The following is a 16,989-nucleotide window of genomic DNA, read 5'->3' on the forward strand; positions in this document are numbered from 1 at the left end:
TGATAAAATAAAACTAAAAATAATTTAAAACTCATTATTATTATTATTTAATTTTCCCTAACATTTTAATAATATCAATATAATAATAATAAAATAAACAAAAATAAAATAAAAACTACTTAAAAAGCATTAATATTTAATTTTCTTAAACAATTTAATTTGATCTATTATTAAATAAAATTTAATTAAAATTATGCTTTGTTTACTGTTTGTTTTTTGTAGGGGTTTGGTTGCATTACAGGCTTTGCACAGGCTGGAGAGTTTGACCGGGAAGCCTATTTACCAGCTGTTTGACTACATATGTGGAGTTAGCACAGGTATGCTTAATATTATTAGAACCACTTGCACAATGTTTATAAGATATATAAATGAACACCACTTTCCCTCTGTCTTCTAATTATTTTGGGGGGATTTTTTGTTTTCTCAGGGGCCATTTTGGCATTTATGCTGGGTGTGTTCCAGATCCCCCTAAAGGAGTGTGAGGAACTGTATCGAAAGTTAGGATCTGATGTCTTTAAGCAGAATTTAATAGTGGGCACAGTGAAAATGGGCTGGAGTCACGCATACTATGACAGCCAGATGTGGGAGGAGATCCTCAAGTAAGACAAAGTTCACATAACTATTTGGGAACTCACAGTTTTGATTAATTAAGTTTTGCTTGGTTTATGAGCAGAACAGTTTAATTATTATTCAGTTTTGTTTTAATTAACATGTTAAGCAATTAGACCTGTTTGGTCCAATTTTAATATAATTTAAACTTTTTATTTAATTAAATAAATGAAAATATAGAGAATAACATAATAGATCATGGCTTCTCAGTTTCAGTCCTGGAGGGCCGGTGTCCATAAAGAGACACATATACATTGAAATAAAAATAAGACCCCACTAAAAATACAAACACCACAAATAAAGTAGTGTATAGTTCACAATGCATACCGTTTTGACCGTTTGTTATTTCTCAACAGAGAAAAAATGGGGCATGGACTTATGGTTGAGACCTCCAAGAACCCAAACTGCCCCAAGGTGTGTTTCAGTACATATCTCTAAAAACACATGCAGTTTTCATCTGTCCAATGAGTAAATAAACCGCTCATTGTTTCCTCTAGGTGTCAGCAGTGAGCACGGTAGTGAACAGAGGCCTGCCACTGAAAGCGTATGTCTTCAGGAATTACAACTTCCTGCCAGGGGTTCGTTCGCACTACTTGGGCAGCTGTCAGCATAAAATGTGGCAGGCCATTCGAGCATCGTCCGCCGCTCCAGGATACTTCCAAGAATTTGTGCTAGGAAATGACCTTCACCAGGTAAACTACTCAAAATCTGGACTACACTATCTGCCCTCGCCATCAGCTGTGTTTTAAGGGTTAATTATTTATAAAACACCTTTTTTCGACATGATACCGAGTGCTCTGACTGTATATGTGATGACGTCATGCATCTTTCCAGAGATTGAAAATCATTAAAAATCCTTTTAGGTTGTTGTCAGAAGAAGATGATAAAGGAAAAGCAAACTCTGCGCATACATGCACTCAGAGCGTTTCCTGCTGCCTCATCAGGGCTGTGCGTTCAGACTCATTAGTGTTGATCTTGAGTGCCGTCATTCAGGGCACTTCAGTTTCGGCTGCCTTTAAAGTGCCTCTCAAAATACTGTTTAAAGAGATTCCTGTCAGAGGGATTGTTTTCCTTCTCTGATCCACTCTTCTTCAAATGCTTGTAGCCTTGAAGTGTTGCGGCGTATTATTTGCACTTGATATGAGAAGTCATTTTACTGCGTACACAAACTACAGTGGAGATCAAGGAAGGAATTTTTAGTTAAGGTGACCATAGTAGATCATTCATTCATTCATTTTCTTGTCGGCTTAGTCCCTTTATTAATCCGGGGTCGCCACAGTGGAATGAACCGGCAACTTATCCAGCACGTTTTTATGCAGCGGATGCTCTTCCAGCGGCAACCTATCTCCGGGAACCATAGTAGATCAGTGTTTTACCAAATACTTAAGTTTTATTTTGTGGAAAACAGTGATCAAAATTAGAGAGCTGCAATGAGTGTAACACAAAGAAAGATTTTAACTAATATTTTTGAAGGGTAAACCAGTCCAAAATTAATATTAAGTGCTATCATCTCGCTTTTTATGACTTTGACACGTCTTTGTCTACAGGACACCATTAGTCTCACACTGCTGTACTGTGAACTTCTTTACTGACTGTAGTGTATTTTAGCCATAACATTGTCGCCAAGGTTTTTTTCTGAAATTTTCAATCAGGTTTAGGTCTGGACTCTGGGCTGCCATTTCATTATTTCAATGTTTTTAGCTCCAAGAACCTGCTTTAACTCTTTTGTTGTGTGATGACTTTTAAAATCATTTCTATCTGATAAAAAAATTTATGGAACTGCATGTTACAGAAGGAGCTTCTGGTAAATATTTTCATTCACTTTGTCCTCGTTTACACAGCCAGTAAGTGTGACCCAATTCAGATTTTTTGCTCAAATGTGACACAGATGTAAAAAAAAAAAAAAAACACATGCATTTGGATATTGTTGTAAAAAAAAGTAAATGAGTGAATAGAGAAGAGAACCCAGTCCAGGAGACTCGAAACAAGCAGAATTCCTTTATTGTTGGCTAATCTGCAGTCAAACAGCGCCTTCAAGAAATCCATGTGTCTACAGGAGGCCTACTAGAGGTCCGCAGTCTGCAAGTTCTATCACAAGTCTGATTTGAGACAAAAATTTCATGTCTATATTGTGTTTTTAGGAGGAGGGGAGATGGCTAAACAAAGCATGCAAATGAATTGTAGTTGTCGGCAGGGTAAACTGCCTTTTCAGGCCTGATCTCATCATGTTCTGGAGACAGAAACTGCCTGACCAGTTGATCCAAAAGAGAAAACAAGTGACACAGCCGTGCTGTGGAACTGACACTTTGGATTACTTTGAAATATAAATTTATATTCCCACAATATTCAGAGATCAGTTTCCTCCTTTATATGTGGAAATAAATCAGATACGTAATGAAGTTTGCCCTGCGCGGTCACGGTTTTTAAAGAAACTTTTAGGTGTGTTAATCTTGTCAATGCTATTGTTCATGAAGGTCATGATTCGCACTCATCAAATAATTGCTTTGTTCAGTTTTTATTTTCAAAACACAAACTTTTTGGCACACCTCACACACTGAGCAATGCATTGCGCCGTAACATTTGCTGTTTTTGTATGACCCAAAGAATGTAAAAATAACTGAACGGAGCAATTATTTGATGAGTGCGAATCATGACCTTCTTGAGAAATAGATCAGATATAAATCGGATATGTGACAATGCGACTATCATGTAAACAGGCAGATCGGATTTATTGAGGCAATTAGTTTTCTGTTTGTTTTGTGTTTTAACAATGTGGTACCTCTCCGCGGTTAAATGACAAAGAAGGAAGAGCATGTGTGGAGATGCCGACGCGGTAAACATGAAGGAGGAAAGTGGTCACAATTTGATCCCACCAGACCTGAGATCTCTCTCATACCCACAAATTCCTCTGAATGGTGGAGGACACCAAATATAAACCATATTCCCTTCTCCTTTGCCTCAAAATAATTTTAAAATTGGGCAAACTTTGCATATTTCGCAGAGCTAAATACAAGTCTGTTTCTTTCATCGTGGCTAATGTAGTACTAAAACCCACCTTTACGCATGCGCGACATTGTAAATTGTATAGCAAGTGTAAATGCATGAGTCGGATATGGATCACAATTAAAAGAACGTGTAAATGGACAGGCAAAAAAATCAGATATGGCATCAAGACCAGACAGTGTAAACGTGACCTTAGTCACAGATAACCTGCCACGGAAAACATCCTTAAAACCATAACATTTAACCTTTACTTTCAGCAACTCTGCACAGAAATGCCAACAAACTCCAACTAGTTGGTTGTTTTACTTATGTTGTAAAGAAATTCTGTCATGTTCACATTGCCGCAACAATAACCACGTACAATAAATAAATAATTAATGAACTCATCCTTCTCCATGCTAAAAAGACATTCAATTCAGTTTATATCAAGTTTATCTGTATAGCGCAGTTCACAAAAGCTATTGTTTCATAGCAGCTTTACAAAAAGTCTACATTATTGTATCCCAATCAAAATCAGAAAAGTTATTAATTACCATAGTAATACTTACCATACTTAGTTGCTAATTACTTTGACGAGAAACTAATAGCTTTTAACTTTTGATGTTATATGTATATGCATAGTAAACCTACAGTCTTATAGTATAAATGTGATGGCATTGTGTACATGTTCAATGAAGTATTAAGTGTATGTGTTGTCCTTAAAGTCTTCGATGGTTGGCATCATCTCTTCACAGGTCTTGGATCTCATTTCAGTGAAGCCTATCTGGTCCCTAGTCAGATTAAATCTCACTGATTGAACATGTTCAGTTAGGTGAAAATAAACTCAGATCAGCCACAACAGACGCCGATAGGTGTCTGTAACACACCGATCCAGCAAACTCCAGCAGACTTGTTTGTTGATGTTTGTCTGTGTGGTGTGAATTGGCCGTTACACACTTTGGGTTTAGTCTTTCCCTAGTTTGATGACGAACTCTGAAACTAGTGAGCAATTCCATAAATCACAGTCTTCACCAAGTCAGTGAAAACTGGAAAATTAGGCTGCCAGTTAAAAAAGGGTTGTTGTCACTTGATAATAAACTCATCACCATGTGCCAGATTAGAACCAATAAGTGGGAGGAAACTGAAAGTGTCCACTAATTATTATCAGTATTGCTTTTCAGTTATTTAATTTGGTTTCTTTTTATTGTGCTTTAGAATATATGTGAAACATCCTTAAATTTATTTTACTCCTGTTTGGATAGCCTAAAAAAAGACTAATCTCTGGCCTTGAATTTAGGTAATTGTAGGTTCTATAATCTTGACATCCATTATATAATTTTACAGCAAAGGGTTTTATTCTTTTTTTTTTAAGTCCCCTGAGTATCTGTCTGGTGTTTTTGCATTTCTGCCTGTCTTCATCCAGCTCAAACTGGCACAGATCCAGTCCTGCCAAACTGAACGCGTCCTCACAGCCTGAGATTTCATCAGCCTGTAGTCTTTCTGCTAAGCGGCACACATTCATGTTGAATCGAAGCCTTCAGCAGAGCCTGTTGAGCCTTCGGGAAGGCGTCATTCTGTCCGTTTGCCTATTGACATACACCAAGGTCACATACAGCTTTCCACAATGTGCCTGTTGTCCCAAAAAAGTCATATAAAGCTGTTGGTCATTGAGTTAAATGAATGGACAGATTCAATGAGTGTCCAATGAGATCTAGGGTCTGAGGATGGCAGGCCTGTTATTGACGGTGCTATAAAATGTCATTTAAGGGATCATAGCCCATTTCTTAAGTTTTATGGATCATTAAAAAAAAATCAGTTATTGGATATTTGTTAATTACATGAAAACAATAATAAAAACTAAATTAAAGCAAAATGTGTGAATATTTAGAATATTTTTTTTATCTTTATTATTTAACCCTATTAATTTATTTATATATTTAAATTATTTGTTTTATGTTGTTTTAAAACAAATTAAATTAAATTCAAAGCAGAATAAAATAAAACTGAATAAAACAATGGAATTTGAAAGCATAAAATAAAACTAAATAAATTCAATTAAATTAAAACAGAATAAAATGAAATAAAACTAAATAAAACAATGGAATTTGACACCATAAAACAAAACAAAATAAATTAAATTAAATTAAAACAGAATAAAATAAAATAAAACAATTGGATTGTAACCTCAATACTTGATGTTGTTTAATAAATATGAATCAGTACTTTTATACCTATTAATCTATTTAAAGTACAAATTAAACAACATTGTGTTGGGGGGTTGGATAAGTAAACAAGATTGTATATCACTTGTTAAAATAAATAGATTTATAATATTTCATCCTTAAATTCATCATTTCTAATCTATTCTTTTATTTAAAATGTATTGAATATAAATTTCTTTTTGATTTTGTTTTGGGTGATAAAAAAATCTCCTAACACATTGCGTGTGTAAATTATATACTTTTATTTAATCCCCTGCATGATGTTTTCATGCGTGCATCAGATATAATCCTCATTTTGCAGTCACACATTCTCTTGGAGAACATTAGATGAAATGTAGACTGACACTGTCTTGGGGGAAGGCCTAATTTATTGGTGAACAAGAGGAGAAAGAGCTATTTTTAGATGATATTTCTTCTTTATCTAATAGTCGGTGTAGCTGATTCCATTTTTTTAGCCTAAGGCTCGACTAAACCCACTTAACACGCATCCAATAGGTTAATCTTCCCATAATTCCTCTTTTAAAGCTGCCTTTCTCTGTTTTGATGTATGTTTTTGCAGTGTGGGCTGAATGTGTCCTCATTAAAATGCAAATGTAGTAGAGGCTGGCTCTAAAACCTGTTGCCAACAGAGCGCTCGATGCCCGGACTCTGAATGCCACCGGTGGCAAAGCTTCTCTCGTTGGTTTTCTCAGTCTGAATGGCTCTTCAGTTTCTTCTCCACTTGCCAGGGCTGTAATCTGTTATGCATACTCTCCTCAAGGGCCCTCCACCATCAAACAACAAGTCAGTGCACTGCTGTTTGTTAGTTTTTCCTCTTTGTTTGAATGATTGAGTCATTGAAGGAATAGTTCACCCAGAAATTCATTTTTTGTGCTCGCCCTCATTGAGAAAATTTTTAGTTTTGTTGTGGAAGAGCAGCTTTTGCACATAGAAAGCTATTTTAGTATCATTCAGATGCTATTTTGTTAATTAATAGAATAATTGGTCACACTACAATAAGGTTTCATAAGTTAATGTTAATGTAGTTACTTACTTGAACTAATTATGAGCAATGCTCGATAATTTATTAATCATACTTCAGCATTTACTAAAGAATTGTTAAAATTTAAATTCATGCTTGTTAACATTAGTTAGTGCACTTTGAGTTGAGAGGAACCTACAATGAACTGTATATTCATTAAATTACTTTAACTAAAATTAACAAATACTGTAATAAATGTATTGTTCAATGTTTGTTCATGTCAGTAAATGCTTTAACATTAACTAATGCAACCTCATTGTAAAGTGTTAATGAATTATTAGCTATTATTTTTTATTTATTTATTTATTACCTTTAATTTGGATAGAATAGTGGAGGACAAACAGGAAAAAATTGGGAGCAGAGAGAGGGGAAGGGTCGGTAAGGACCTCGAGCAGGGAATCGAACTTGGGTCACCGTGAGCACCATGGTGCTATATGGTGGAGCACTTAACCACTAGGCTATTGGCTAGTTTTTTTATTTAATTTATTTATTTTTTATTAGTTTGTTTGAAATGTTTAATTGACACCTATGTGAAATAACTTAGACTAAAATTGAAATGAATAAAACTATATTTGTTTATTTAAAAAATAATTCATAAATTAATTAAAAATAAAACAAAATGACTGAAAGGCTTTTACTAAAATTAAATGAATAAAACACCAATTAAATTGATAAATTATTAGTAAAATCTATATAAAACAAACATATTTCTCACTTTGATTGAATTAACTTTAAATAAAAACATGTAGAGTAAAATCTTTACTTAAATTTAAAATAGAAACAAAAAATGTGAATATAAAAAATGTTCAAGTAACAACAAACCAACAATAGTTCCATATAAAGAAATAAATAAAACTAAAGCCTCAAAAAAAATAAATAAATCTGAAAATTATTTTATATGAAACATGAATTATATTTAAAGTCTATGTGAGCTCAGATTGAAACTGGCAATTGTATAAAATATCATTGTATAAAAAATAGTTTGTGTAACCAAAGGGGAGTCGAGTGATAATGGAGCGAGGACCTAATATGCAGTTTTATTAAGAATCATAGGCAAGCAGGCAATGGTCAACAGGCACAAACATGTGCATATAAGGGGAATCCAGACGTGAAGTGAAGTCACAGGCAAAAGGTCGATACAGGCAGCAAACAATGAAAACAAGGAAGCAAAGCAAAGAAATGCGGAAAGATTAGACTAGGAAACACTTTCTAATCAGGGTCGAACCGGACCTGGTGTGTGAGCAAGGTGCCTGATGGGAAATGTAGTTCATAACATGACAGATTTGTAGTCCGGGTGATGGTGCATGTTTGCCAGTGATCTGCAAGGCCTGGATCACTAGTGAACATCACAGCTTGATTGTAAAAATAAAAAATCATTTTGTCTTCCACAGAAAAAGAACATCAACTTTAAAACTTATTTGATTTGAGAGAGAGCTTTTAGACATTGCTTAAATTTCACAGTTGTGATGGATTCTTTTGAATGATCGGTTCAGTAAATCTTATATTGATATCCTTTGACTCAGTGATCCACATCAGTATCTGTGTCACTAAAATGTAGGGCGTACTAGAGGAATAAATGATGCTGTCTAGTAGACAAATTCATCTTGTTTTCACTGATGTGCTCCTAAAGAAAGGCACGGAAACAGAGAAGGATGATGCCAAATAAATGGATTTCACAAGCCCCAGGTGAAATGAACACATCTACCCACGTCTCCAACAGAGCAGAGATCCTGATTCCCATAATCATATCAGCTGGAAATGCAAATTCACCTCTTTTATGTCCCACCTCAAGTATTTCAAAGAACAACCCAGATTTTTACAAAGACGCCTTTGCTTTCAGATGAGAATAGAAACCGTTATATATGGAAAGAAAAACAGTGTTTGATTAAAAAAAAAGAGTAATTTTATGCTATGTACATTTCTACGTAATTCTACTACTGCAATAAATAGTTTTTCCATGATTGATGTATAGTTTGTTAGGATGGGACAATATTTAGTCAACTTATACATTTTTGAAAATCTGTAATTTGAGGTCTTAAATAAAACAAAATATTGAGAAAAATCACCAATAAATTCACCATAAATCAAAATTTTGATAACTATGTTGATTCTGTTAGCTCACATTGCTCGTTTTGTGGTGAACAATTCATCTGGGCATGTCAGTAAGAAAAAAGATAGGGGTTTGTCAAAGTTTGTCCTTTTCATTTTTAATTAAAATGTAAAAAAAAAAAAAAAAAAAAAAGCTCTTTCTTTTTTTTCTTAGTTAAATACTCAGATTACATCAGTCTGAGGTATTGGGCGTGGCTAACATACTTAACCACGCCCCTACAGCTGTCAGTTTTGACAGCGCTATGATGACAAACAAAAATAGTGAGGGGGAGGTGTCTGTTAGGTTGTAATAACTCTCCCGAAACCCTTTACTACCGTTAAACTACAACCTTCAAACAGCAAAAAACAAGCCACGCTCACTGTTTTCTTATTTAATATTCCATTTGTCTAGGAACTGCGTCACAATATGAAAAAAAAACTGGTCACAGCTTCTGGTTCATGCAGACTTTGAAATTAAGTTCTTAACAATGCGTATTACTAATTTTAATATATAATTTTTATATATTTTTACAAAATGTCTTGAAGGAACATGATCTTTATATTTTCTTCACATTATTACTGGCTATTCCTACAAATACACCTGTGAAATGACTGTTGTTCAGGGTCATGTATGTATGCAGAAAAACAATTTTTTTCAACCCTCATCATAACCATTTGTTTAAGTGGACGTGTGCTTTAGAGCATGTTTTGATTGATGACTAACATCACTGCATAGGAAATCACTGATATTATAAGTGTAAGACTATGAGCAATTGAATGTGCAGACGGGCAAAGCCTGTGATCTGAAGGCGGAGTCTATTTACAACTGTGATGTCACACGGAACTTCATTGGAAAACCAATCGTTTTTCACAGCTTGATTTCATAAATGCTATGTTTATAACAAGAAGGGTGTTTGAAGTCTTGAAACGTGCAGGACATTTTAATGGAACAAAGACCTCTCATTTGTCAAAAATTCAAGGCAACTTTGATTTCACATGTCATGCCTCCTTTAAATACTATGTTTTGTTTGCTCCAATTGAACAGGAAAATAAGTTGGTTGGATTTCTTGTTAAAGTGTTCTTCTTTCTGGTTTTATTCAGGACGGTGGTCTCTTGATCAATAACCCCACAGCTCTGGCCATCCATGAGAGCAAGTGTCTGTGGCCAAACACACCAGTGCAGTGTGTGGTGTCTCTGGGCACAGGTCGATACGAAACCGCCACCAAGACCAGCGCGAGCACTTATACCAGCCTGAAGACCAAACTCACCAATGTCATCAGCAGCGCCACAGACACAGAAGGTGAGAGGACAGAGTCACATGAGCACATCTGTGTCATTCTGTCTTACTCTACTGCTCTGCATTTCCCTATATGAACAATCACAAATGTTCCCTGACATGAGTCTGATTTTGTTCATATTTGGAGAATGTACTGTATTCCTTAAAATAAGCAATATGACTTTTTCACAAAAGCAAACAAACAAACCAAAGAAAAAAATATATTTTTTATTTTTACTAATGACCATTTTAAGTCAAAAACATTGCTACGCATTCTGAACAATAATCTTGTGTTATTTTAGCTAGATTAATCTTTTATGAAAGAATAATGAGAAAATGTAACTCCTAGATAGGGCTGCGCTATATTGGAAGTAACTGACATTGCAATATTTTTATTCTCTGCAATATATATTGCGATATAAATGCAGTTTCAGCTGATGACATAAATATCTTGTAAAGAATTAATAATTTTAGATCGGTTGGGATGGTTCTGTAGGGGAGCATATTTGCATAAAATATAATTTAAAAAATGACAAGCAAAGTTAAATGCGATAGAGAAAAGATGCAAATAAGCAAGGATATATGATTTTTCTGCGGAGTCAAACCGTTTTCAGAAGCAGAAAATAAATTATCACTGTATAATAATAATAATAATAATAATAATAATATTAATAATAATAGTATTAGTATTAATATTAATAATAATAATAACACTGTATTATTAATCTATTTATCAATAGGATAGAAAAGTTTATTTTATTGTGCCCAAATGGCTTAAATTCGCTTCCAATTCTCATAGTCAGGTCCTAAAAACACATGCAAATAATAAACTTTCCCTTGAAGGTTAAAATCTGAAATGCATCCATTATCAACTACTATAATCTCAACTACGTTGCAGATCCCTGCAATGTGACTATTGCGGACTCGCATATTGCAGTATCGATGCTAAAACGGTTTATTGTGCAGCCCTACTCCTAGATCTCTGTGTATTCCAGTTTTAAAAATGCGGTTTAATTTGAATAATTAAATTTCTAATTATTTGATTTTGAGTTATACACTTAATGCAAATTGCAAATTCATTTCATTTGTTCTGATTTAAAAAATTCTAAAGAAAAGTAAAGTCGTTATTTTAGGAATTTAATTATCATTTAAATAAATTATATAACATCTATATAAATTAATTAAAAAATATAATGCGAGTGTATATTTATATATTAATAAAATATAGTTAGTAAAAAATATTATTAATAATATAAGATGAAGTAAATACATATAAAAAATAATTTTAATAGATTTTGTTTCATTCATTTACATGAAATTTGTTACTTAAAAAAAACTAAATAACGAAAACTGTGATATGACCCTTTTAAATCATTAAACACAGTTATTATTTTGCTGTTTGTGACTATATAATCCTATATTTCTCTCTTATTTTAATTATAGAGGTCCACACAATGCTGGACGCCCTCCTCCCCCCGAACACCTACTTCCGTTTCAACCCTTACATGAGTGAGGACGTCCCGTTAGACGAGAACAGACAAGAGAGGCTGGACTACCTGCAGGCTGAGGGGCGTCGTTACCTGGAGCGCAATGAGAATAAGCTAAAGAAAGTGGCTAGTGTCCTCACGCAGGAAAAAGGTATCGTTCAGAAGCTCGCAGAATGGGTACAACTCAAAGCTGACATGTACGACGGCCTTCCCTTTCGCTCTAAACTCTAAAACCCACACTCTAAACCAAACTAGCACAACCCCTGACGTTTTCCGTGTAGTGTTAAAAACAATGCAAACTGTGTACTGCAGTGGAAAGGAGTGTTACCGTGCCATTTGATAACTGAAAATAGGGAATCAAGTCTATTGCCTCATATTGACGAGCACATTAGAAGGTAAATTGGTTCATCTGGTTTGATTTATACATTATATATATATATATATACATAAATATTTACCTTGTGGATCTTATTTGAAATGAAGAGCCTCGCAAGCATGAAATGTTAGTGGCAATGCTAACTAGCTAACATTTGAGTTTGCTGTTTGTTTGTTCCTACTAATGTCATTTTGAGTCTGAAATAGTATAAAATTGCTGTTGTGTAGTGTTTTCACTTAAAAAAAAAAAAGTTTCAAGACAATACTGCGAGTAGTTGACTAAACTAACACTACTGTAGTTAGCATGAGGTGCTACTAGATGCACAGACTGAAGTGTGTGTAAATAATGTCCAATCAAACGCAAACTGATGTTCATAATTGTCCACATTTATTTATATCAAACCTCAAAGGGAACCAACGGCACTGACCTTTAAAAGATTTTGCACAAGAAAGCACTTACTGCAGTTGTATCTTTAATTTAGCATTGATTACTGTGGAAATGCTAATCAGCTAATCCATAATTTTGGATATTATGTTTGAAAGCCTCAGCTGTATTTCAGTATACATTTTCATTTGCTCCTATGCGCACTTGACTGGAAAATATTTTAGTTAATTTATTGGTTCTGTTCGGATTGAGTGTGATTTCTTGTAAAATACTATTAATCCTTGAATGCGATGAGTGAGATTATGACTGTGTTGTCAATTCAGTTTTAACCGCAAATGCCCTTTTCCGAATAACACCTTAAAGTTGTGATTGTGAGGAAAAATAAACGATTTTAAATCTCAAACTGTCATGGTTCATAGTTTCTTCCCCGTCTCTAATGGTTTCAGATATGATTTATAGTATATTCACTCGCCAGCCACATTATTAGGTACACATTCAACTGCTTGGTTAATTCATATAATAGTCAATCAATCATATAATAGCTCAACCAACTGGACAATAGTATAGTAAAAAAGCTTGCCTGTTATTGACTTATGCTTCAACACTTGGATGAGTTGGCGCAGATTTACATTATTATTAATCAACAGAATGAAAGCATGGATTCGTCCTGCACTGCATATTTAGGGTGATGTTGACACGCTTTCATTTAAATGCAACAGAGTTTTGTGGCTGACCTTGTCTATAGGGGCAGATTTTGTGATTCGGGGCCCTAAGAAATTCCAGCCAGGGTCCCAAACAGTCCTAAAATGCACCTCTCTACATCTCTACATTTCAATGACGTTACGTTTTTTTGATCGCACTTTATTTTGATGGTCGGTTTGAATTTATGTTTCAGTACATGCCAACTAATTCTCATTAGATTATAAGTAGACTGTTAGGTTGGGGTTAGTGTAAGTTGACATGTACTTGCAAAGCTTCTTAATGTCTGTCGAAGAAGTAGTATCAACAGATATTAAGCAGACAGTCTACTAATACTCAAATGGACCATCAAAATAAAGTCTTACCATTTTTTTTTATGAATTCACAACTAAAACAAATTAATAACTCGTTTTAAAACCAAATCTTTACCTGATTTGACTGCTGTGCTGCTCCATGATTAGGGTTGTAAGACAAATTTGCGTACATGTTATAATTCCATTCAAATTGTATTTGTTAGACCCTAACCATACAATATCTAATACAAAAAAAATATGTTATAGTTATAATTTATACTCCTAGGTATTTACCGGGGCCCTAAATTTACCTTGGACCCTAAGCGGCTGCTTATCTCGCTTATTGGTTAAATCCGTCCCTTAATGTCCATCCCTTTTTGACTCCGTCTTGTGATCTACATGACACCATTTAGGAAATCTTCTCAATATAGATTCTTGTAAATAACTATGGCTGTGTCCGAAACCGCATACTTTCATACTCTAGAGCAGGGGTGCTCAATCCTGTTCCTGGAGATCTACCTTCCTGTACAGTTTAGCTCCTATCCTGATCAAACCCACCTGAACCAATTAATTAGGACCTGAAATCCACTTCTGTGTATTGTCTCTTCTTGTTGAATCACTGAATGCCTCCTCAATTGTAAGCCACTTTGGACAAAAGCATCCGCTATGACTAAATTTAAGCGTAAACCTAAATGACCTCCGTAGTGTCCTGATTTTAATCCCATAGTGCAACTTTGGGATGATGTGGAATGGGAGATTTGAATCATAGATGTCCAGCCAACAAATCTAATGTTCTCATGTCAATATGGACCAAAAATTGGTAGTATTGCTTCCAGAAAATTATTAAAGTCAAGGCTGTTCTGAGGGCAAAAGCAGGTCCAGCGCTATCAATGTCTACCTAATAAAGTGACTGATTTCTAGATTGTCTTTTTTTGATTCCTCGTGAGACTGAGAAGGACTGAATCTAATTGAGAATCCACATTTCAGATTCTCTCTGTCAGATTACTTTGGCCGAAAGCTATCCGATCCACCAGCACTTGTTTCCATTCGTAATTAATTTGGCAGTGTTTAATTGCTTTTTCCAATTGCTTAATTGATTTCTGCTTGTCTGTTTTCTACACTGTTGGCAAACTAGCTGTTATTTTTAGCAGCCAGTCAAGCAAACAAGAAATATAAATGGCTCCCTGCATACACAAACTGCTGATCTTTGAAAAATTTACCCGTTTTTATATTAAACAGGTCAGTGAGTTTTCTCAGCTCTGTAACCTGATGTGAAGACTGTGTGTTTTTTTTTTCATCCATGGAAACGTTCAGTGATGTGTCAAATCCCACAGGTGAGTGCGAGAAGAGACTCTGTTTGATAGAAATATGCTCAAATCCACATTTCAGTGCTACCGGCAGCTGTATGTGAGACGCTGGCCTGTTTCAACAGATCTGCCATCTTGATTCTTTTTGATTGAACAGTTTCTATAATCTGGTTTCTGTTCAGTCTTTTAGTTATCTCTATTCAGTAACTGTAAGTTTTTATCATGACACATGCTATAGATGTAACAAAAAGTTTTCGATTTGGGAACTTTTACTCTTTTAAAACAAATAAATAAACTCTTGCATCTCCCTGCCATCATCCCTGCAATCATTCTATAAAGGCTTCAGTCACCTTTGGCATCAGATATCACTGTTATGTCACTAAAAAGCAGTCTAGCTTAGTCCCTTATTTGTCAGGGGTCACCACAGTGGAATGAACCGCTTTTCCGGCACATGTTTTACGCAGCGGATGCCCTTCCAGCTACAACCCATTACTGGGAAACACCCATACACATTCACACATGCACTCACACAATATAGCCAATTATGTTTTACCTAATTCACCTACACCGCATGTCTTTGGACTGTGGGGTTAACCGGAGCACCTGAAGGAAACTCACATAAACACGACGAGAACATGCAAACTCCACAAAGAAATGCCAACTGACCCGACCGGGACTCAAACCAGGAACCTTCTTGCTGTAAGGCGACAGTGCTAACCACTGAGCCACTGTGCCACCTAAAAAAAGCAGTAATCGATTGTTATTTTATATCTGAATTGTTCCACTTGTTCCACTTCATAAACTAATTGTTGTAATATGTAACCCTGTGTAACCTAGAGCTGTTCCCTAGCAACAATTTCTTCACCTCAGAAAAAAAAAAATGATCTGAAAATATTGGGTTTCAAGCTCTCATTTCTGCTCTTTACTGTAAAGTTTTTAATATTTAGATTTAAAAAAACAAAACATGTACATTTATATGTATTTATGTACAGTTGAAGTCAGAATTATTAACCCCCCGTTCCCAATTTCTGTTTAATTGAGAGAAGATTTTTTCAACACATTTCTAAACATAATAGTTTTAATAACTCATTTCTAATAACTGATTAATTTTATCTTTGCCATGATGACAGTACAGAATATTTGAATAGATATTTTTCAAAACACTTCTACACAGCTGTGGAAGTGACATTTAAAGGCTTAATTAGGTTAATTAGGCAGGTTAGGGTAATTAGGCAAGTTATTATATAATGATGGTTTGTTCTGTAGACTATCGAAAAAAATAGCTTAAAGGGGCTAATAATTCTGACCCTAATGGGTTTAAAAAAATTCAAAAATGCTTTTAATCTTACCGAAATAAAACAACAAAGACTTTCTCCAGAAGAAAAAATATTATCAGACATACTGTGAAAATTTCCTTGCTCTGTTAAACATCATTTGGGAAATAATTTAAAAAGAAATAAAAAAATCAAAGGTGGGCTAATTATTCTGATTTGTATATATCATATCTTCTTTACGTTAAATTACAAAAAACAAATTACCGCTTGTGCGAGGTGTTCCTAATGCAGCTCCTATGGAGCAGGACAGTAAACATGACATTATTCTCTCTTCTGTCTGCCCTTATCAGTCTCACACATTTTTTTTTCCTTTTTCCAAAAGTCTTGATAACACCATCATGGAATTTTTATTATTATTATTTCAGCAAATTGGAATGTAAAAATAACTATTTGTTGCACTCACTCTCCCATTCACTGTGCTCTTAGGTTTACCCAACTATGACGACTTCTGCTACTGAGAAACCCGGACATGTGAAAAGGGTCCATAAGAAGCAAACACGAGTGTTTAAATTCATATTTATTCAGTTTTTTAAAATTAATTTTACTAATATTATTGTGAAATAATAACAGTAATATTAAAATGTTCATATGATTTATTTACAATACAGTGTGTAAAGTAATATGTTCTGTCTTTTTGTAGATAGATTATATGAGATACTAGCTTTGTTTACCAAATAAGTGGATCTAATTAGATTTGTATTGTAAACATTAAATAAAAGTTAAAAAGGTATTTTTTTATATCATATAGTAAATTTTTAGCTATGATACTCCTAAAACCATTCTGCATAAATCTGCAGATTTTTTTTTCAAAATCCTCAGCAGAAATTGCAAAAAATGTCCGCACATTCTGTCCAACCTTTGTTATGACATATTTATCCTGCATATTATGAATCAAAATGTGTGTGTATGTA

At 34.4% G+C, this 16,989-nt stretch overlaps 1 protein-coding gene across 4 annotated transcripts in view; it reads left to right on the plus strand.

The window, feature by feature from the left end:
• pnpla8 (patatin-like phospholipase domain containing 8) overlaps positions 1-16,807 on the plus strand; it is a 22,403-nt gene extending 5,596 nt beyond the window's left edge. The window contains exons 5-12 of one of the 4 annotated variants that reach the window (XR_012401966.1): positions 223-317; positions 428-599; positions 966-1,023; positions 1,107-1,301; positions 10,024-10,222; positions 11,642-11,836; positions 14,677-14,771; positions 16,505-16,807. Coding sequence is in view for 3 of the 4 variants with exons in the window: in XM_001918696.7 (XP_001918731.2) it covers positions 223-317; positions 428-599; positions 966-1,023; positions 1,107-1,301; positions 10,024-10,222; positions 11,642-11,916 (994 nt within the window). In the remaining variant the exon portion in view is untranslated. Of the gene's footprint in view, positions 1-222; positions 318-427; positions 600-965; positions 1,024-1,106; positions 1,302-10,023; positions 10,223-11,641; positions 12,849-14,676; positions 15,061-16,504 lie in introns of those variants that run through there. The other 3 variants (XM_073947101.1, XM_073947100.1, XM_001918696.7) reach the window with 3 other exon arrangements.
• The last annotated feature ends 182 nt before the right edge of the window (positions 16,808-16,989 follow it).

The sequence above is a fragment of the Danio rerio genome, chromosome 4, assembly GCF_049306965.1.
Source record: "Danio rerio strain Tuebingen ecotype United States chromosome 4, GRCz12tu, whole genome shotgun sequence".
In the NCBI taxonomy this organism is placed as follows: domain Eukaryota; kingdom Metazoa; phylum Chordata; class Actinopteri; order Cypriniformes; family Danionidae; genus Danio; species Danio rerio.